This window comes from Oncorhynchus masou, chromosome 5, assembly GCF_036934945.1.
Source record: "Oncorhynchus masou masou isolate Uvic2021 chromosome 5, UVic_Omas_1.1, whole genome shotgun sequence".
Classification (NCBI taxonomy): domain Eukaryota; kingdom Metazoa; phylum Chordata; class Actinopteri; order Salmoniformes; family Salmonidae; genus Oncorhynchus; species Oncorhynchus masou.
Window position 1 is genome coordinate 45,732,579 of NC_088216.1, and position 21,928 is coordinate 45,754,506.

The 21,928-nt window shown below is 40.9% G+C and overlaps 1 protein-coding gene and 1 pseudogene across 1 annotated transcript; both read left to right on the forward strand.

Annotated features, from left to right (window-relative positions):
* The window catches only part of LOC135539671 (ERC protein 2-like), a 364,220-nt pseudogene that overhangs the window by 84,978 nt on the left and 257,314 nt on the right, over positions 1–21,928 (forward strand).
* Positions 15,390–20,828, forward strand: LOC135525501 (uncharacterized). The gene is made up of 13 exons (XM_064953175.1): positions 15,390–15,727; positions 15,888–15,997; positions 16,091–16,202; positions 16,325–16,366; positions 17,004–17,128; positions 17,239–17,295; positions 17,483–17,549; positions 17,689–17,966; positions 18,108–18,161; positions 18,360–18,411; positions 18,690–18,791; positions 19,328–19,366; positions 19,531–20,828. The coding sequence occupies exons 2-13, from the start codon at positions 15,929–15,931 to the stop codon at positions 20,127–20,129; spliced, it is 1,596 nt and encodes a 531-aa protein (XP_064809247.1). The 5' UTR covers positions 15,390–15,727; positions 15,888–15,928; the 3' UTR covers positions 20,130–20,828.

Genomic DNA, 21,928 nt, shown 5'->3' on the forward strand with positions numbered 1-21,928 from the left:
ACAACAAACTCTTTAATTAAGCAAAAAGAGAGAAGTACTCTATACATTAATCTACAAATCAGATGGACTAAAAGTACACAAATCTGGACGACTGAAAATACAAGCAACTATGAATAGAACTATCAATAAACCGGTCAGATCTTTAGTGAATTAATGACAACAGAATAATGTCAACTGTAAACTTTTTGAAATGGAAGGAGTATCAGACCACTGCAAATCTACCAAGACCTGGCCGTCCCTCTAACCATTCAGCTCATACAAGGAGAAGACTGATCAGAGATGCAGCCAAGAGGCCCATGATCACTCTGGATGAACTGCAGAGATCTACAGCTGAGGTGGGAGACTCTGTCCATAGGACAACAATCAGTCGTATATTGCACAAATCTGACCTTAATGGAAGTGGCAAGAAGAAAGCCATTTCTTAAAGATATCCATAAAAAGTGTAATTTAAAGTTTGCCACAAGCCACCTGGGAGACACACCAAACATGTGGAAGAAGGTGCTCAGGTCAGATGAAACCAAAATTGAACTTTTTGGCAACAATGGAAAACGTTATGTTTGGCGTAAAAGCAACACAGCTCATCACCCTGACCACACCATCCCCACTGTCAAACATGGTGGTGGCAGCATCATGGTTTGGGCCTGCTTTTCTTCAGCAGGGACAGGGAAGATGGTTAAAATTGATGGGAAGATGGATGGAGCCAAATACAGGACCATTCTGGAAGAAAACCTGATGGAGTCTGCGAAAGACCTGAGACTGGGATGGAGATTTGTCTTCCAACAAGACAATGATCCAAAACATAAAGCAAAATCTACAATGGAATGGTTCAAAAATAAACATATCCAGGTGTTAGAATGGCCAAGTCAAAGTCCAGACCTGAATCCAATCGAGAATCTGTGGAAAGAACTGAAAACTGCTGTTCACAAATGCTCTCCATCCAACCTCACCAAGCTCGAGCTGTTTTGCAAGGAGGAATGGGAAACAATTTCAGTCTCTCGATGTGCAAAACTGATAGAGACATACCCCAAGCGACTTACAGCTGTAATCGCAGCAAAAGGTGGCGCTACAAAGTATTAACTTAAGGGGGCTGAATAATTTTGCACGCCCAATTTTTCAGTTTTTGATTTGTTAAAAAGGTTTGAAATATCCCATAAATGTCGTTCCACTTCATGATTGTGTCGCACGTGTTGTTGATTCTTCACAAAAAATACAGTTTTATATCTTTATGTTTGAAGCCTGAAATGTGGCAAAAGGTCGCAAAGTTCAAGAGGGCCGAATACTTTCGCAAGGCACTGTATATTCCATGTCAGATATATATATTTTCCATGTCAGATATATACATTTTCCATTTTTTTAATTCAAATCATTACTGTTGTCTGTTTTGTCATTTTGTATAGCAGGTGTATTTTTGACTTGATTTACAATCAGTTTTGTCTTTGTCCTGCACATTTAGGAGAAATGTCCGTCTTTTCCATTTGTGTTGCATTGTTTACCTTATGTGATGGTACATTCCTGTCCAGTATGGCCCTCCTGACAATATGTAACAGCTTAGTCATCCTTAGATGGCTTGACTTTCTTGGATGAAGATGAAAATGTTGTTAGACTTTGTCCTATTTTGTTCCATTCCCGTCTGGGTTGTTAACTTCTTGAAACTCCCCATCCCGGATCCGGGTTTGTGACTAAAGCCTCAGGCTCATTAGCATAACGCAACGTTAACGATTTCTGAAAATCGCAAACAAAATGAAAATAATGCGTCTGCTCTCAAGCTTAGCCTTTTCTTAACAACACTGTCATCTCAGATTTTCAAAATATGCTTTTGAACCATAGAAATTGACTAATTTGTGTAAGAGTATGCAAAGCTAGCATAGCATTTTGAGTAGCATTTAGCACGCAACATTTTCACAAAAACCAGATAACCAAATAAATAAAATAATTTACCTTTGAAGAGCTTCTGGTGTTTTCAATGAGGAGACTCTCAGTTACATACCAAATGCGCAGTTTTTCCTGAAAGCGTCTGTGTGTAGGAGAAATCGTTCCGTTTTCTACATTGCGTCTGGCTACCGAAACGAACCGAAAATTCAGTCACCTACAACGTAAAACTTTTTCCGGATTAACTACATAATATCGACCGAAACATGGCAAACGTTGTTTGGAATCAATCCTCAAGGTGTTTTTTCACATATCTCTTCATTGATATGCAGTTCGTGGAAGCTTGCTTTCCTCTCTGTATCGCATGGGAAAATACTGGCAGGTGACTTTTGCGCACCAATTTCGGCGCAGGACACCGGGCGGACACCTGGTAAATGTGGTCTCTTATGGTCAATCTTCCAATGATCTGCCTACAAATACGTCACAATGCTGCAGACACCTTGGGGAAACGACAGAAAGGGCTGACTCATTCCTCTCGCATTCACAGCCATATAAGGAGACAATGGAAAACAGAGCCTCAAAATCCTTGTCATTTCCTGGATGCCATCTCATCTTGGTTTTGCCTGAAGCTCACGTTCCAGGGCACGCACAGAGAATATCTTGGTATTTCTGGACACGTCAGAGTGTTTTCTTTCGAATGCTATCAATTATATGCATAGTCGAGCATCTTTTTGTGACAAAATATCTTGTTTAAAACGGGAACGTTTTTCATCCAAAAATGAAATAGCGCCCCCATAGATGTAAGAGGTTAATGTTCATTTTCCTGTTGAATTGCGATGAGAGTGAGGTCCCTTTCATGCAGAAACCATTTGCACAACACATTTGAGTTGCACTTGCCAATCACTTGGTCCCTTAATTAATTTACCTGTCTAGGACTAGCGGAACCTCAACAGCAAGTGAAAGTGCAGGGCGCCAAATTCAAAACAACATGAATCTCTAAAATTCCTCAAGCATACAAGTATTATACACCATTTTAAAGATACAATTCTTGTTAATCCAGCCACAGTGTCTGATTTCAAAGAGGATTTACAGCGAAAGCACCATAAACGATTGTTAGGACACCACCAAGTCCAGCCAAAGAGAGGAGTCACAAAAAGCAGAAATAGAGAGAAAATGAATCACTAACCTTTGATGATCTTCATCAGATGACACTCATAGGACTTCATGTTACGACATACATATATGTTTTGTTTGATAAAGTTTATATTTATTTTTAAAAAATCTCAGTTTACATTGGCACGTTATGTTCAGTAGTTCTAAAACATGAGGTGATATTGCAGAGAGCCACATCAATTTACAGAAATACTCATAATAAACATTGATAAATATACGACTATTATACATGGAACGTTAGATAAACTTTTCCTTAACTTCCTATGGCTGGGGGCAGTATTGAGTAGCTTGGATGAATAAGTTGCCCAAAATAAACGGCCTACTCCTCAGTCTCATTTGCTAATATATGCATATTATTATTAGTATTGGATAGAAAACACTGACATTTCTAAACCTGTTGTGAATGATGTCTGTGAGTATAACAGAACTCATATGGCAGGCAAAAACCTGAGAAGGAATACAAACAGGAAGTGAGAAATCTGAGGCTGGTATATTTTCCAACCATTCCCCTTTGAAATCCCGGTTAGATATGAATGAAGATTCACTTCCTAGGGCTTCCACTAGATGTCAACCGTCTTGAAATTTGAATGAGGCTTCTGCTGTGAAGTGGGGCTGAATAAGAACAGAATGCATCAGGCTACTGGCAGAGTGCCAGTTCCAGCTCACACGCAAAGAACATGATTTCTTCCTGCATTCCATTCTTCCTCTAGACACATAGGAATTATCCGGTTGGAACTTTATTGAAGCTGGATGTTAAAAACATCCTAATGACTGATTCTGTAGTTAGTTTGAAATGTTTCTTCGACCTGTAATATAACTTTTTGAAGTTTTTGTCCAAAGAAACTGTGGACCAGCTCCAGCGTTTGGATAGGTGTACCAAACGCGCTAACAAAAGTAGCTAATTGGACATAAATAATGGACATGGTCGAACAAATCAAGCATTTATTGTGGACCTGGGATTCCTGGGAGACTTTCTGATGAAGATCATCAAAGGTAAGAGAATATTTAGCATGTAATTTATGGTTATAGTTGACTCCATCATGACGGCTATGTGACTATTATTCTGAGCGCCGTCTCAGATTATTGCATGGATATATTTTTCTGTTTTCTTTTGAAATCTGACACAGCGGTTGCATTAAGGAGAAGTATATCTATAATTCCATGTGTATAACTTGTATTATCATCTACGTTTATGATGAATATTTCTGTTGTTTTTGGAACTAGTGAATGTAACACGCCAATGTAAACTTTTTTTTATATAATTATGAACTTTATCAAACACAACATACAGTGGAGAGAACAAGTATTTGATACACTGACGATTTTGCAGGTTTTCCTACTTACAAAGCATGTAGAGGTCTGTAATTTTTTATCATAGGTACACTTCAACTGTGAGAGACTAAAACTAAAATCCAGAAAATCACATTGTATGATTTTTAAGTGATTCATTTGCATTTTATTGCATGACATAAGTATTTGATACATCAGAAACGCAAAACTTAATATTTGGTACAGAAACCTTTGTTTGCAATTACAGAGATCATATGTTTCCTGTAGTTCTTGACCAGGTTTGCACACACTGCAGCAGGGATTTTGGCCCACTCCTCCATACAGACCTTCTCCAGATCCTTTAGGTTGCGGGGCAATACAGACTTTCAGCTCCCTCCAAAGATTTTCTATTGGGTTCAGGTCTGGAGACTGGCTAGGCCATTCCAGGACCTTGAGATGCTTCTTACGGAGCCACTTCTTAGTTGCCCTGGCTGTGTGTTTCGGGTCGTTGTCATGCTGGAAGACCCAGCCAAGACCCATCTTCAATACTCTTATTGAGGGAAGGAGGTTGTTGGCCGAGATCTCGCGATACATGGCCCTATCCATCCTCCCTTCAAGACGGTGCAGTTGTCCTGTCCCCTTTGCAGAAAAGCATCCCAAAAGGATAATGTTTCCACCTCCATGCTTCACGGTTGGGATGGTGTTCTTGGGGTTGTACTCATCCTTCTTCTTCCTCCAAACACGGCGAGTGGAGTGTAGACCAAAATGCTCTATTATTGTCTCATCAGACCACATGACATTCTCCCATTCCTACCCTGGATCATCCAGATGGTCATTGGTAAACTTCAGATAGGCCTGGACATGCGCTGGCGTGCACAGGGGGACCTTGCGTGCGCTGCAGGATTTTAATCCATGATGGCGTAGTGTGTTACTGATGGTTTTCTTTGAGACTGTGGTCCCAGCTCTCTTCAGGTTATTGACCAGGTCCTGCCATGTAGTTCTGGGCTGATCCCTCACCTTCCACATGATCATTGATGCCCCACGAGGTGAGATCTTGCATGGAACCCCAGGCCGAGGGTGATTGACCGTCATCTTGAACTTCTTCCATTTTCTAATAATTGCGCCAACAGTTGTTGCCTTCTCACCAAGCTGCTGGCCTATTGTCCTGTAACCCATCCCAGCCTTGTGCAGGTCTACAATTGTATCCCTGTCCTTACACAGCTCTCTGGTCTTGGCCATTGTGGAGAGGTTGGAGTTTGATTTAGTGTGTGGACAGGTGTCTTTTATACAGGTAACAAGTTCAAACAGGTGCAGTTAATACAGGTAATGAGTGGAGAACAGGAGGGCTTCTTAAAGAAAATCTAACAGGTCTGTGAGAGATGGAAATATTACTGTTTGGTAGGTGATCAAATACTTATGTCATGCAATAAAATGTAAATTAATTACTTAAAAATCATACAATGTGATTTTCTGGATTTTTGTTTTAGATTCCGTCTCTCACAGTTGAAGTCTACTTATGATAAAAATTACATACCTCTACATGCTTTGTAAGTAGGGAAACCTGCAAAATCAGCAGTGTATCAAATACTTGTTCTCCCACTGTATGTTGGTACACGTAAGTGTCTTATATCCACTGAAAGCTTAAATTCCTGTTAATGTAACTGCACTGTCCAATTTACCGAATGTATTACTGCGAAAAAATGCCATGCTATTGTTTGAGGAGAGCTCCTAACAACAAAAAACTTTTTCACCGCTGTCGGTTTGATAAATTCACCTCTGAAGGTGAAATGTGTACTTACATTCTGAAATCTTGCTCTGATTTATCATCCAAAGGGTCCCAGAGATAAGATGAAGTGTTGTTTTGTTAGATTTAATCATTTTTCATATCCTAAAAAGGTACATATAGCATGCCCGATTGATTTTGTATTTCCACTCTTTCAATTTTGCAAAGAAAGGAATCTGTGAAAATCACACCCTAAAAGTTGTTTCAACGAGTCAAATCGTGTTCGTATATATTCCCCAGAGATCCTAGAACGTAACCAGACACCACTATATAATTAGGGGTGTAGTATATCCTATAGGACACCATATTTGGTCAGAGAGCGACGCCTTCATGGCACGCCAATGACGCGGGCGGTCTTCACTTGAACGACTCTAACTCTGTCAAATAAGCACCAATCGGGGTCAAACAAAGCTAGCTAACCATGTATATGTCATAAAATGTATCCACTAACCTTGTGCGACAGCATGCCTTTTGTACAACATTTTTAAGAGTTTTCAGAGTTACCAAGGTATGAAAACTGGTTGTTTTGCAAATGTTGAACTTATAATATGGCTACTAATACTGGAAAAGCTAAATCAAAATCAAAGTATACAGATTTGACAATATTCTTGCAGAAAAATGTAATATGAATGCAAGTATCTCCTTCACGATTTGCCCAAATGTATTTGGGTGACTTCAGACTAAATGTCACACTAACTTTGCACATACACTGCTTTCCTCTTGCGGACACCATCGGAATTAATTGAATGGAACTGGGACCTTTCTCTTGCCTTTCAAAGATGGTGGTAGAAAAAAACAGTTTTTTTTCTTTGTATTTTCTTTTACCAGATCTATTGTGTTATATTCTATCATCATTCTATCATATTCATCTCAGATTTTCAAAATATGCTTTACAGCCAACGCTAGACAAGCATTTGTGTAAGTTTATCATGGCATAATGCTATGCTAGGCTCTGCTAGCATCAGGCAACATTTTCACGAAAATAAGAAATAATTTACCTTTGAAGAACTTCGGATGTTTTCACTCAGGGGACCCTCAGTTAGATAGCAAATGTTCCTTTTTTCCCAAAAGTATTATTTTTGTAGGTGAAATAGCTCCGAAAATGCGGTCACTACAACTACAACTTTTTTCCAAATTAGCTCCATAATATCGACAGAAACATGGCAAACATTGTTTAGAATCAATCCTCAAGGTGTTTTACACATATCTATTCAATAATATATCCATTGGGACAATGGGTTTCTCATTAGAAGCGATTGGAATAATGGCTACCTCAGTACTTTACGCAAGATTTTCTGCGGGAGCCATCATGTGACCACTTGCTCAATGTGGTCCCTTACGGATTTTCTTCAACATAAATGCGTAAAAAGACGTCACAATGCTGTAGACACATTGGGGAATACGTAGAAAGCGTAAGCTCATTCGTAGCCCATTCACAGCAATATAAGGAGTCATTGGCATGCAGGGCTTTCAAAATATGGGGACTTCCTGGTTGGATTTTTATCTGGGTTTCGCCTGTAACATCAGTTCTGTTGCACTCACAGACAATATAACGTCAGAGTGTTTTCTATCCAGCGCTGTCAATTATATGCATAGTTGAGCATCTTGTTGTGACAAAGTATCCCGTTTAAGACGGGAACGTTTTTCATCCAAAAATTAAAATACTGCCCCCTAGTTACAAAAGGTTAAGCGAACATCGAAAAAAAGGGTGATACTGTCGTGGAGGATCGTTACAAAATATAACACTTACAAGAACTTGTGAATTCAATATTGGCTTTTGATACAAACATATCAGAAGCCTAGATGGTCCGCGGAACACACACTTTTCCTGAGCACTGGCTCTGTATTTATACACAATTAACATATGAGTCCATCTCACATGCAAACTAAGTTACTTCCCTCAGTCCATCTGCCACCATTATCTTTCAATCTGTGCTTCCTGCTTGTTCACGCCCAAATCTGCTTTCAATTAAGTTATAATGGTGGCAGGACCTCTGACCTCTTAATACATGCCCATCTTATCCTATGGGCCCCTTTTGTTTAGCTTGGTGTGTTCTTTTGTATGTCTGTCTTTATTAGGACTAGTAGACTATGTGTCTCTTCTCTTCCTGTCCTAAAAATATATGTCCTATGTCTATAGTCCATCCGTTGGTCATTTGGCTGACCCCCTCCTTTGTGTGTCCCTCTGACCTTGGTATGTCCAGCTGTCCTATGCTCTCATGGCCTTACTTTGGTTTCCTGTCCTATACAATAGACAATACATTTTACCCTAAACATTTATGCATTTTATGGCTTTGGCCATTATGTCTGTTATTTCTTGGTTTCCTGTTTTTACCAGAATGGCAAATGCACTCTAAGTTTGTCCTCTTCCTCTTGTGGTCTAATGTACACCTTTCTTTGCTCAATAGTATTATGTTTGTCCCTATATGTACCTTTTGCTCCCACAAATCCCTCATCTGGGGCTAATTTAGCCCCAAAAACTACATTAAAAGGACATATGGGGTGGAGGCCAATACCAACAGTCGACAACAACATTGTCAAAATTAAAGTGTACAAATCACCTGGACCAAACATCTCCAATACATAAACACAGATAGGAGTAAAAGATCTAGTCTGTAAAGACTAAAACACTTATAATCAATCATTATATTGTGAAGAAGCAATGAATATGTAGTATGCCCACACATCCAGAAACTATCAGCTATTCCTTAATCTTGATTCTTTAACATTTCAAGATATGATGTTACTTGAGTTATATTACCACATTTTACCTTTGTGTTTCACAATCATTACTTTATCAAATTGACTAACTCCTGCAGTTTCTAACACCCAAATAGTTTATTCAATTAACTATAGTGTTTCCCACATCCGTCCCATTATCTCCATAGCAGTAGAAACATTCTTTTTTCTTCTTTCTTTTCTTTTTACAATAGTAAACCCAGCATTATGAGAATCATTCAATTCAGTTCTTATGTTACACATTCATGTTCTCCCAACATATTTTTATTGAATTCACTTCTGCTTTTAGTGTTACCTAGTGCCAAACTGCATTCTATGTTACACAAAGGATTGTAATTTTCTCTGAATACATTGAACAGTTTACATTAAACACATTCTTCAAATGATGAAGTTCAGGTACTATCAACAGATCAGACAAAGATGATTTGCTACACAAAATACAATTGTCCATCCTATGTTTATTTTGGCTGTATACTTAGCCCATTCATAACACTTGTTCTTCACTACTTATTCTCGTGTGGTGTCCTTGAGTGGTTCTGATTCTGAGATATCTGTCGCTTCAACAATGTTTTTGTCTTGAGGTATATCATTAGAGTTTGTCAAAAAGTTCCAAATGTCAGTAAAGAACCCTCCTGGTTCTGATGCTTCAGGTTTCTTTGTGGGTACAGTGAACTTCTTGATAAGGGCAGTTGATGTTATCTTAGTGGTAGGTACTGTGGTCTTCACAGCAGCTGCCACCGTTGTTGTCGTTGTTCTAGTAGTCTCAGGTTCTTCCTGTTCTGGTGCAGGGGTGGGATCAATCTTAATGACCGTGGTGCTACTCCCTTCGGTCACTGTTTTTCTTGTTATTTGAACTATACGTTCCTCACCTTCCACTAGTTCAATCTTGTTCATGATGAGCACCCACTCGTCTTTTTCTTTGATTAAAACCTGTTATGGCTGCAACCCTTTGTTCTCAATTTCCGCCTGAAGACATATCCAAATCTAACTGCCTGTAGCTCAGCCCCAGAGGCAAGGATATGCATATTCTTGGTATCATTTGAATGGAAACATTCTGAAGTTTGTGGAAATGTTAATTGAATGTAGGAGAATATAACACAGTTGATATGGTGGAAGAAAAGAAAGAGAAAGAGCATACGTATTCTGTTTTTTATTATTGTAGTATCATCTTTCACATGTACTAGAATAGCCACACAGTCAGATAGGATACTGGAGATAATTTTGATGGATAACACAAGAGGAAGACAAAGTTTGAGACTGATAACTTCAGGAATGGGTGAGCTACATGACATTTAGCATGAAGTCACCCAGGTGTCCCACACAAGTTGCCCAAATGTACCCAAGTGGCCAAATTGGTGAAATGACCTATAACTATATACAGCAGTGCAAATAACTATATACAACATATCAAAAAGCAATTCTAACACACACACACACACACAAAAAATGTTTTAAAAAATATTAGAAAATAAATATTTTAAAAACAGTACACCCCCCTTGGAAGTCCTCGTCATAATATCTTGCTGCCTGTGCCATGTCCCATAGCAGTCTCTTTCTGATGTAAAGCAGAGGCAAACTGAACAAGTGGTGCATTTCATGCGACACAGAACACAACGACGCCTCCAGGCTGTGCCCTTTTGGCTCTGAGGCACAGTCATGCCTGCAGTAATGAACTGTGGCATATGAACACCACTGGGGGCACAGGTAGAGCGGGCAGCTTGGCACCGGGGCCTCCCAGTCGGAGTCGCTATCACTGTGAAAGAAAACATTAAAACAAATATTTGTATTGTATGAGCCTTTTATCATCACGTAAAATAAACAGATATGTATTGATTGTATAGAGCAGAGAGAACAGTCACTAAGGTGTTCCATTCAACTCCGGCCATTGTTGTGTATATATACATACACACACACACCCAAACAAACCAACACACACACACACACACAAAAACAAACTACACACTTCATTACAAAAAATATATATATATTTTTTATATATAATATATATATATATTTACATTTCATAAAACGGCATTAGCACTTACCCGTCCAGAAGTACGTCCTATCCTTGCAGAAACAGCTCCTCAGTTCGTTTGAATCATAACACTCCAAGATTCCTCAAACAAAAAATCTGTCTCACTTTCACTTTTACTTTAGAGTTTGACTTCGCTTTACATGAAGTATTCGCCAGGATATCTTCAATGAAATCGTTGAAACTACAACTTTCCGAAATACAGCTGCGCGTAAAAAGCCTTACAGCAACCCCTCTGATTGTCAAGGCAAAAATGGAGTTCCCTGCGAGTGCGATTACGACCAAGGAATTGTGGTCCAACCCCAAACCATTACATACTGGCGTTTACCTCAGCTCATTGGCTATCTACCCAGCTAGATTTCAAGAAGATCAGTGGTCATTGGGCAGAAATATAGTCAATGAAGCTTTGCTAAAATTATTAGTGTGTCAGGTAGTCATTTATCGTTGTCTTCAAATCAGCTCACTTTGGTCAATTCTCCCCGCAAAAAAAACAATGTGGTTTGACTGTGTTGCAAACATCCAGAGGAATGCACTGAAACCCACCATGATGAAATAAACGATTGTTTACAGGGGCGAATCATGCCGAATGCTCTGTAAAAAAATTGATAGAGATAGAATTCACTGCACAAATAGTTTACAAAATGTTTAGATTTAGGCTATAAAAATGGATTTTATCAGAGAAAACTGCACTTCATTTGATCAATGCGATACTCAGGAAGATAAATAAGAGCAAGATATCAGAATGTAAGTCGTAATTTTACATTCATATGTAAATGTGTAAAATCTGTCATGGCGGAAAATGTTTCTGTTCTTGATTGCTCTTCTCAAACAAAAGCATGGGATTTGTTCTCTGTAATAGCTATTTTAAATTGGAAAACATAGTTTGATTACCAAGATTCTAATCTTTTGAAGGGTGTAAGACACTTGCATTTTCAAGAATGTTTAATGTTACGAAATTGTATTTTTAGTTGTCACTAAAAATTCCCCTGATGTTGGTCCCTGTACGGGGACAGCAGCCATAACAGGTTTTAAGAGTTTATTTGGAAGATAACTATTTTGCAGTGCCCGACTCTAGTTAATTACATTTACATGATCAGCTCAATCAGGTGATATTAATTACGGACAAATTATTTTATTAACTGCTCAAAAAAATAAAGGGAACACTAAAATGACATCCTAGATCTGAATGAATGAAATATTATTATTAAATACTTTTTTTCGTTACATAGTTGAATGTGCTGACAACAAAATCACACAAAAAATCATCAATGGAAATAAAATTTATCAACCCATGGAGGTCTGGATTTGGAGTCACACTCAAAATTAAAGTGGAAAACCACACTACAGGCTGATCCAACTTTGATGTAATGTCCTTAAAACAAGTCAAAATGAGGCTCAGTAGTGTGTGTGGCCTCCACGTGCCTGTATGACCTCCCTACGATGCCTGGGCATGCTCCTGATGAGGTGGCGGATGGTCTCCCGAGGGATCTCCTCCCAGACCTGGACTAAAGCATCCGCCAACTCCTGGACAGTCTGTGGTGCAATGTGGCATTGGTGGATGGAGCGAGACATGATGTCCCAGATGTGCTCAATTGGATTCAGGTCTGGGGAACGGGCGGGCCAGTCCATAGCATCAATGCCTTCCTCTTGCAGGAACTGCTGACACACTCCAGCCACATGAGGTCTAGCAATTGTCTTACATTAGGAGGAACCCAGGGCGAACCGCACCAGCATATGGTCTCACAAGGGGTCTGAGGATCTCATCTCGGTACCTAATGGCAGTCAGGCTACCTCTGGCAAGCACATGGAGGCCTGTGCGGCCCCCCAAAGAAATGCCACCCCACACCATTACTGACCCACCGCCAAACCGGTCATGCTGGAGTATGTTGCAGGCAGCAGAACGTTCTCCACGGCGTCTCCAGACTGTCACGTCTGTCACATGTGCTCAGTGTGAACCTGCTTTCATCTGTAAAGAGCACAGGGCGCCAGTGGCGAATTTGCCAATCTTGGTGTTCTCTGGCAAATGCCAAACGTCCTGCACGGTGTTGGGCTGTAAGCACAACCCCCACCTGTGGACGTTGGGCCCTCATACCACCCTCATGGAGTCTGTTTCTGACCGTTTGAGCAGACAGATGCACATTTGTGTCCTGCTGGAGGTCATTTTGCAGGGTTCTGGCAGTTCTCCTCCTGCTCCTCCTTGCACAAAGGCGGAGGTAGCGGTCCTGCTGCTGGGTTGTTGCCCTCCTATGGCCTCCTCCACGTCTCCTGATGTACTGGCCTGTCTCCTGGTAGCGCCTCCATGCTCTGGACACTACGCTGACAGACACAGCTCGCATTTCTGTTCCATCCTGGATGAGCTGCACTACCTGAGCCACTTGTGTGGGTTGTAGACGCCGTCTCATGCTACCACTAGAGTGAAAGCACCGCCAGCATTCAAAAGTGACCAAAACATCAGCCAGGAAGCATAGGAACTGAGAAGTGGCCTGTGGTCACCACCTGCAGAACCACTCCTTTATTGGGGGTGTCTTGCTAAATGCCTATAATTTCCACCTGTTGTCTATTGCATTTCCACAACAGCATGTGAAATTTATTGTCAATCAGTGTTGCTTCCTAAGTGGACTGTTTGATTTCACAGAAGTGTGATTGACTTGGAGTTACATTGTGTTGTTTAAGTGTTCCCTTTATTTTTTTGAGCAGTGTATATACTGTATATATATATATATATAGAGAGAGAGAGAGAGAATGTCAGTCATGATTAAAACTGATCCCACAACAGGTGAGTTTGTAGTTGTGTAGTCACATATGTATGTATGCATGTATGTATGGACACACCTACTCATTCAAGGGTTTTTCTTTACTTTTACAATTTGTAGAATAATTGTGAAGACATCCAAACTATGAAATAACACATATGGAATCATGTAGTAACCAAAAAAGTGTTGAATAATCTAAAATATATTTTGATTTGTTTAAAGTAGCCACCCTTTGCCTTGACAGCTTTGCACACCCTTGGCATTCTCTCAAACAGCCAGCTTCACCTGGAATGCTTTTTCATTGTGGAAGCCAGCTCATCTGATGCAGCACTCCATCACTCTCCTTCTTGGTTAAATAGCCCTTACACAGCCTGGAAGTGTGTTGGATCATTGTCCTGTTGAAAAACAAATGATAGTCCCACAAGCGCAAACCAGATAGGATGGCGCATCGCTGCAGAATGCTGTGGTAGCCATGTTGGTTAAGTGTGCATTGAATTCTAAAGAAATCACAGTGTCACCAGCAAAGCACCCCCACACCATCACACCTCCTCCTCCATGCTTTACGGTGGGATATACACATGCAGAGATCATCCGTTCACCTACTTTACGTGTCTCAAAGAGAATGCGGTTGGAACCAAAAATCTCAAATTAAGACTCATCAGCCCAAAGGACAAATTTCCACCAGTCTAATATCCATTGCTCGTGTTTCTTGGCCCAAGCAAGTCTCTTCTTCTTCTTAGTGTCCATTGCAGCAGTCCAACCATGAAGACCTGATTCACACAGTCTCCTCTAAACAGTTGATGTTGAGATGTGTCTTTTACTTGAACTCTCTGAAGCATTGATGTGGGCTGCAATTTCTGGCTGGTAACTCTAATGAACTTATCCTCTGCAGCAGATGTAACTCTGGGTCTTCTTTTCCTGTGGTGGTCCTCATGAGAACCAGTTTCATCATAGCACTTCATGGTTTTTGCCACTGCACTTGAAGAAACATTCAAAGTTCCTGAAACTTTGATGGACGGTCATTTCTCTTTGCTTATTTGAGCTCTACTTTTACCAAATAGGGCTATCTTCTGTATACCATCCCTACCTAGTCACAACACAACTGATTGGCCTAAATGCAATAAGAAGGAATATTGTTCCACAAATTAACTTTTAACAGGGCACACCTGTTAATTGAAATGCATTCCAGGTGACTACCTCATGAAGCTGGTTGAGAGAATACCAAGAGTGTGCAAAGCTGTCAAAGGCAAAGAGTGGCTACTTTGATAAATCTCAAATATGAAATATATTTTGATTTATTTAACTTTTTTAATTACTACATGATTCCATATGTGTTATTTCATAGTGTTGATGTCTTCACTATGATTCTACGATGTAGAAAATAGTAACAAAAATAAAGAAAAACCCTTGAATGAGTAGGTGTGTCCAAACTTTTGACTGGTACTGTATGTTTGTATTCATGAATACAGTATAGTACTTATTGACATTTGTGTAGTCACTCTGTATGTATGGATGAATAAAGTTTGCAGGTGTTGATCTTAATTTGAGCCAGTTTGCTACCGTAGGAAAATAATCCTGCAGCAACAGGAAATGTTAAAATAATGGACAATTTTGTAGGGGTTGATACTTTTTTTCAGGGCAAATCAAATCCGAAATTGAAAATTGGAAATTGAAAACTTTAGAAGCCTTTTTGGAACTCAAATACACTACAAGTTTACATTTACTGCGGTGCGGGAAAATTCTCAGCAGCAAAAAAGTGATCAAATTAAGATCTTACATCTGTAGTACTAATCAGTAGTTATTTAGTGACCTTGTATGTATGGATTACTACACTACAGTATAATACTTTTCGGTGGGTGGTCATCACTGTGTCTGTATAGATAAACATGGCGTAGTACTTACGTACAACGGTATAAACTGTTTACCTTCTATCTCACCAGGGTCTCTCGAACTGCACAGTGAAGGCATGTGCTGGGATTCCGATCCAAAAGTGTCCTGTGGATGTAAAAGGGCTGGCGGGGCAGCCTGTGCTGTGCTGCAGACAGGACACGGCATGCAGACCTTGCCTACACATTCGCCTTGACATCCAGCCCAGAAACGACCAGACAGGTGTGTGAACAACCTACACACCCTTTTTGTCAATTTCAACCTCTGCGGTTACAATGTGAAACACAATGTGGAAAGTGTACCCATATTAGCTTCTGATGCATGGTTTATTGCTCATGTCGTCGTCACTCCTACGGTCAACTGGGCTCTCTCTGTGTTTCAGCATCGTATGTGAGTGTGTGTTACACTGTGCCACAGCTAATAATGCCTCTGTGCAAAAAGCTCGAGTTCACAGTGATCCCTGCTGCTCCGGATGAGCAGGCTTCATCAAAGGTATGTTCCATATGAATTCACGTGTGAGTGTGTGAGTGTGTGAGTGTGTGAGCATGTTTTGCGATTCATCTCCATGCTCTCCTGTATCCCCAGCAGGCCTGGCTGTCACTGCTGCTTGAGTCTAATGCCCTGTCCTTCAGCAGTCAGGTGACTGTGTATGCTTGCAACCTTCACTCGACTGTGATGCTTCCGTCAGTGGATGAAGGTACGGTCTTGGAATTCCCGTAGAGTTCAAACAGGTTATGCCAACACATATTTGTTTGCTAATGATCCTCTGAGGCTCCAACTGATTAGCATCTGATATCAGTTGTCCCTATCTGTCCTTAGTGTGTTCATCCGCCTCACAGGGAGTTGTAGAGGAATGTGAAGGTGAGTCACATGTTCTATGTTCCTTTGTTTCCATAATGTTAATGCCATAGAAATATAGGTACTAGAGTGGTTGTACCTATTCAGGAGTATACCCACAGGACTAAAGCAGGAAGTTAAAGCAGGATGTATCGCATTCAATCTGGTGTAAATCCCATTCTAATCATTCTAATTCTATGATTCTTGCACCTCCTCAGTCCTGTGTGCAGACAATATTGGTCTTACTTTAATGGATAGTCCCCAATAGAGGGTCTATTGATGCTCAGACATTCAACACACTATCAATTGCATCCCTGTTGAAATGCAACAGCTTTCCTATGGTTAGGGGTAGGGTCAAGGCTCGGCAAAGGGTTAGGGTTATGGTTCAGGCTAGAGTTAGGGTCAGGGTTAGGGTTAAGACTAATGTTAGGGCTAGTGGATAGTTGAACATTTGTTGATAGTCAGGTGAGCCTATTTTAACCATCTGTAGGGGACTATTCAAATTCCAAACCAATATATATTTTATTCATGACCATTTATTCTGTTTTTCTGTAATGACTCTGGTTTATGAAGTGAGATACATGGTTAGACATGTGCAAATCTGGAATTAGAGTAAATGGCTGGGATTTGCTGCTCTCTAATTTGCCGGTGTGTCTGTCAGTCCCCAGTTTCAGCACTCTAATTGATCCGGAGAGACGTGAGGTGATGCTGCAAGTCGCAAAGGAAGAGGACAGCCCCTACCAACTAGAAATGTGCCTACAACATGAACATAATGGAATGTGCAGGGTCCGTGTTGTACTTGGCTTTCCTCCCAACTCATTTATTTATATGCAATCTTTTTCTCAGATCCTCACTCTTCCCTCTTCGATGATAACATGTTGTCTGTTGTCCTACAGACCTGGAAAGAGAAGTCCCTTCCACTGCACTCTGTCACCCCCTGCATGTGCTTCCAGGTACTGTTGCCATTTCCCCCTTAGTTATTATCAATCTGTATCGGGCCTACTTTTGTCAGTTGTGATATTACTACACCCTCACACATCCAACTCAGTCTAACTGACAACATTATCCCCTTTGTGTTGCTCACTCGAGTTCTCCGGTTTTGTGTGTAATTGGTGTGTGTGTGTGTTGTGTGTGTTTCAGTTGTGGTGGGATAAAGGAGACGAGAGGTCTCGTCGATCTAGGCACTGTCCTTTTAGGAACAACACCGGTAAGAGATGAACCATGCAGCGTCCTCCTTGTTACACGTGTTTCACTATGACAGTCATGAATGTGGGTCATGGAGTTGATTCCCATTGCTTCTGTAACTCCCCTATAAAGTATGTTATACCTGCATCGCTCTCTTCCAGAGCTGTTCCAGAGGAACCTATGGGAGAATGTGTCCGTATCTGTGGTGCGAGGCCAGATGAACAGTGGCGGTGCAATGCTGTCCTGGAACCTGACTGCCCCCTGTAGGGTGGAGGCTGAAGTGTGGCCCTGCCAGAGAGATGCAGGCGTGGACAAGGATAGATGCAGAGAGCTGGGGGACATTAGGCAGCGTCTGTCAAATGACATATGGAGGGAACTTGACAGGGGACACTGGGTGTGTATACTGGAGCATTTGATCGGTGCCTCACATTTTTTATTGGTGCATCTTTAGTGTCCTTTTTGTCATGGGGATGTGCTCTCATCATTTGTATCAATTGGTTTTGTGTTTTTATGGTCTGGTGATATATGGATAAAACAGATGACTTTTGATTGAATGATTTTTTTTCCCCTTCTGTTTCAGCTGACGCCAGGTGTGTTTGAGGATGTCAAACCTGGCCTTGATCTCTGTGTGATGGTAAGACACTTCTACTGGTTGACTCTGTAGGGGACTTGACTCTAATATTGAACTTGAATCCCGTTGTAGCATGATGGGGCTCATCTTATAGTAAATGTGTGTGTGTGTGTGTGTGTGTGTGTGTGTGTGTGTGTGTGTGTGTGTGTGTGTGTGTGTGTGTGTGTGTGTGTGTGTGTGTGTGTGTCTCCATCCTTGCAGGTGAAGGTCAAAGGGAAGAACAGTGAGCTTGGCCCCTTCTGTCCCATTGACTGTGAGTATTTTAGGAGAGGGCTGAATTATCAAAGTTGATATGGACCCTACTAAAACTGATCCATGTACCATTTCCTGAACACTTCTCTGATTGTATGCGCGTGTGAAAAGAAGGCAGTTATGTTTAAATCTTCATCATCAATCAAGTATTTACTTGTGTGCTTTATAAAACAAATGTTCACAAAAATGTGATTGTTCTGTTTTGCCTACCTGTAGGGACTGATAACAAGATATTCTGAGGATTGGGAAATAATTCATATCTGTACTTCTCCCTCTCAGCCAGATGGTGGCACTGGCGCTGGAGTCTGCTTGTCCTGGTCACCCTGATGCTCGTCGGCCTAGCAGGAATTTGTCTCTATTTCCTGCATGGCAAACTGAAACGTGAGTCATTCTGGTCAGATCTCCCTCAACTAAACACAAGAAAAGGCACTGTGTGTGGAGACAAAAAAAGTCCAAAGGAGTTACATTGTGTTAGGACTGCGTTATTGCGCTACTCTGTGGTGAAGTGAGGGGTAAGCTATTCTCACCACAAATATGCTCTCTGCCTCCCGCCAATTAATTATTAATAGTGGAGAAAGGGGGAGCTTTAAAGGAGATCAATATGTAGAGAAAGACAATAAATCCGATGTCTTTTCCATTGTGCGTATTCTTCAGGCTCCCACTTCTCTCAATAGCACTATTCAAACTTTTTTTGTTGTATTCTAATTTTCTTTTTTATAGCTCTATTCATGTTTCTCTCTGACTTTTTTTTCTGGTGGGTGCTGTTTACTACAGTCAGGAATTTGGGGGGGGGGGGGGACAATGGTCAAAGTTTTTTTTGTAAAGGACAAAAAAAACTCACTGAAAATGACACAAGGGCCTCTGTGTTACAGAACCATGTCAGGGTGTATCATATTACATTTCTGTCTCTCCAACAGGGTGGGCATGGGAATGGCACCAGAAGGAGTGTGATCAACGTAAGCAGGTTTCTCATAGTCCAAATGTACAACATGTAAAATAAAGAAGATACATATTTATCTAGCAATAATCCTTGACAAAACAATGGAAAATTAATGTATTTAACTCCCCCTGCCATTTGCCTCCCTTCCTTCCTTCTTTCCTTACTTCCTTCCCTCCGTAGTACCCATAAGGGGCCACGTGGTGCTGCTGAGCCCGCCGGATGTGGATAACTCTGTGTCAGAGCTGGTATGTGAGCTTGGCTCCTCTCTGCGTGCCAGGGGCCTCAGTGTGTCCGTGGACCTGTGGAGTCGGGCTGAGTTGTGCTCTCTGGGGCCCCTGCCCTGGCTGCACTCCCAGCTGCAGCCTATGGACAGCCAGGGGGGCCGGGCCTTACTGGTACTGACGCAGGCAGCCTGGAAGAAGGCAGAGGACTGGGGCCAACAGTGGGACGAGCATGGCCAACAGCGAAGGGACATAGCCCAGGGAGTGGAGGAGGAGGGGGAGTATAAGAGGCTTCTCCAGGGCTTGTCCTCCCCATACGCGGACGTGTTCAGTGCCGCTCTGAGCTGCATCAAGGTGGACCAGCAGCAAGGGCGCGCTGGAAAGCGCTTCCTCCTGGTCCACTTTGAGGCCCATTCTGCCAAGCCCCTCAGCAGTGAAAGGGGTCTCCCAGAGCTGTTCCAAGGGCTGCCCTTGTTTCACCTGCCCTCCCAGGGACAGGAGCTCCTTGTTCAGCTGGCCATAGGGTCTAAAGGGCCCAGGGCTGGTATAGGTGGATAGAGGGGCTGAAGGACGCTCTATTTACGGACTGTCTAAGGGGACTCAGGGTTTGAGGAGAGACAGTGGGATACCTGATGAAGGGGTTTCCCCATAAGTATGTTGTCATTGGAGTGGAGAACAGCTGGGAGACTGTGCCCTTACAGCAGAGCAGTCACCCTGAGGCCTAATTCCTCCCAACCATCCAAGCCTGCTCACATCATCACCCCAACACCCCCAGCCACTCACTTTACATTAGCACTGCAATACACTGGACGCAACTTGTTGGATGCAGAACCCTTGGATTATACTGTATGTGGTGATGTTATTAAGAGGGCTAGAGTTATTGAGAGTGTATGAAACAACAACACAGCTGTCACCTTCTGTACACCTTGAGGATGGACTTCTATGTGTGACACTATTATATAAGTTAGAGGAGACCTGGGAACAAAGTAACAGTTTAAGCTTTTGTTTAGTATGAAAATAATATTTGATGTAGATTCATTATCTTTTTATACAAACACACATATCTTAGCTACCATTATACACTGTAATGAAGTTTACAATCTGTAGAAATTATGAGAATAGAAAGGTCATCACACAGAACAGTATATGGCAACTAGAAATCAAAACTGGATGGTCTTCAGAGATAGATGGGAGGGGTTGAGGGTAGCTGAAGGATGGGACAAAAAAAACAAACAAAATATAACTAATGTAAAGTATACTGTGTCTGTAAAATGTATATATATACACATACATATATATATATATATATATATATATATACACACACATATACACACACACACACACACACACACACACACACACACACACACACACACACACACACACACATACATATATATATATATATATACATATATATATACATATATATATATATATATATACACATATACATATATACATATATATATATATATCATATATAAATGTGTATAAGCTGGATGTAGAAGTCTAAGTATTGTTGTCCATTAGTTTACTCCAATTAGGGGAGGGGTGGAAGGGTTAGGGGAAAAAATACATATACAGTATAAAATACATATAAATATAAAAAAATACATATACAGTACAAGTCAAATGTTTGGACACACTTATTCATTAAAGGGTTTTTCTTTATTTTAATGTTCTATATTGTAGAATAATAGTGAAGACATCAAAACTATGAAATAACACATGGAATCATGTAGTATCCAAAAAAAGTGTTAAACAAATCAAAATATATTTTATATTTGAGATTCTTCAATGTAGCCACCCATTTGCCTTGATAACAGCTTTACACACTCTTGGCATTCTCTCAACCAGCTTCATGAGGTAGTCACATGGAATGCATTTCAAATAACAGGTGCGCCTTGTTAAAAGTTTGTTTATGGAATTTCTTTCCTTCTTAATGCGTTTGAGCCAATCAGTTGTGTTGTGACAAGGTAGAGGTGGTATATAGAACATAGCCCTATTTGGTAAAAGACCAAGTCCATATTATGGCAAGAACAGCTCAAATAAGGAAAGAGAAACAACAGTTAAGACATGAAGGTCAGTCAATACAGAACCCTTCGAGAACTTTGAACGTTTCTTCAAGTGCAGTCGCATAAAACCATCAAGCACTGTGATGAAACTGTCTCTCATGAGGACCACCACAGGAAAGGAAGACGAAAAGTTCCCTCTGAGGCAGAGGATAAATTCATTAGACTTACCAGCCTCAGATATTGCAGCCCAAATAAATGCTTCAGAGAGTTCAAGTAACAGACACATCTTAACATCAACTGTTCAGAGGAGACTGCGTGAATCAGGCATTCATAGTC

What these genes read in the sequence shown, in the direction of transcription:
- LOC135525501 (XM_064953175.1), top strand. Translation starts at nt 15,929, where the DNA reads ATGCCTCTGTGCAAAAAGCTCGAGTTCACAGTGATCCCTGCTGCTCCG. An exon ending in AACATAATGGAATGTGCAGG is followed by an intron (nt 17,129 to 17,238) that starts GTCCGTGTTGTA and finishes GTTGTCCTACAG; the next exon opens with ACCTGGAAAGAGAAGTCCCT. An exon ending in CCTGCATGGCAAACTGAAAC is followed by an intron (nt 18,792 to 19,327) that starts GTGAGTCATTCT and finishes TCTCTCCAACAG; the next exon opens with GGTGGGCATGGGAATGGCAC.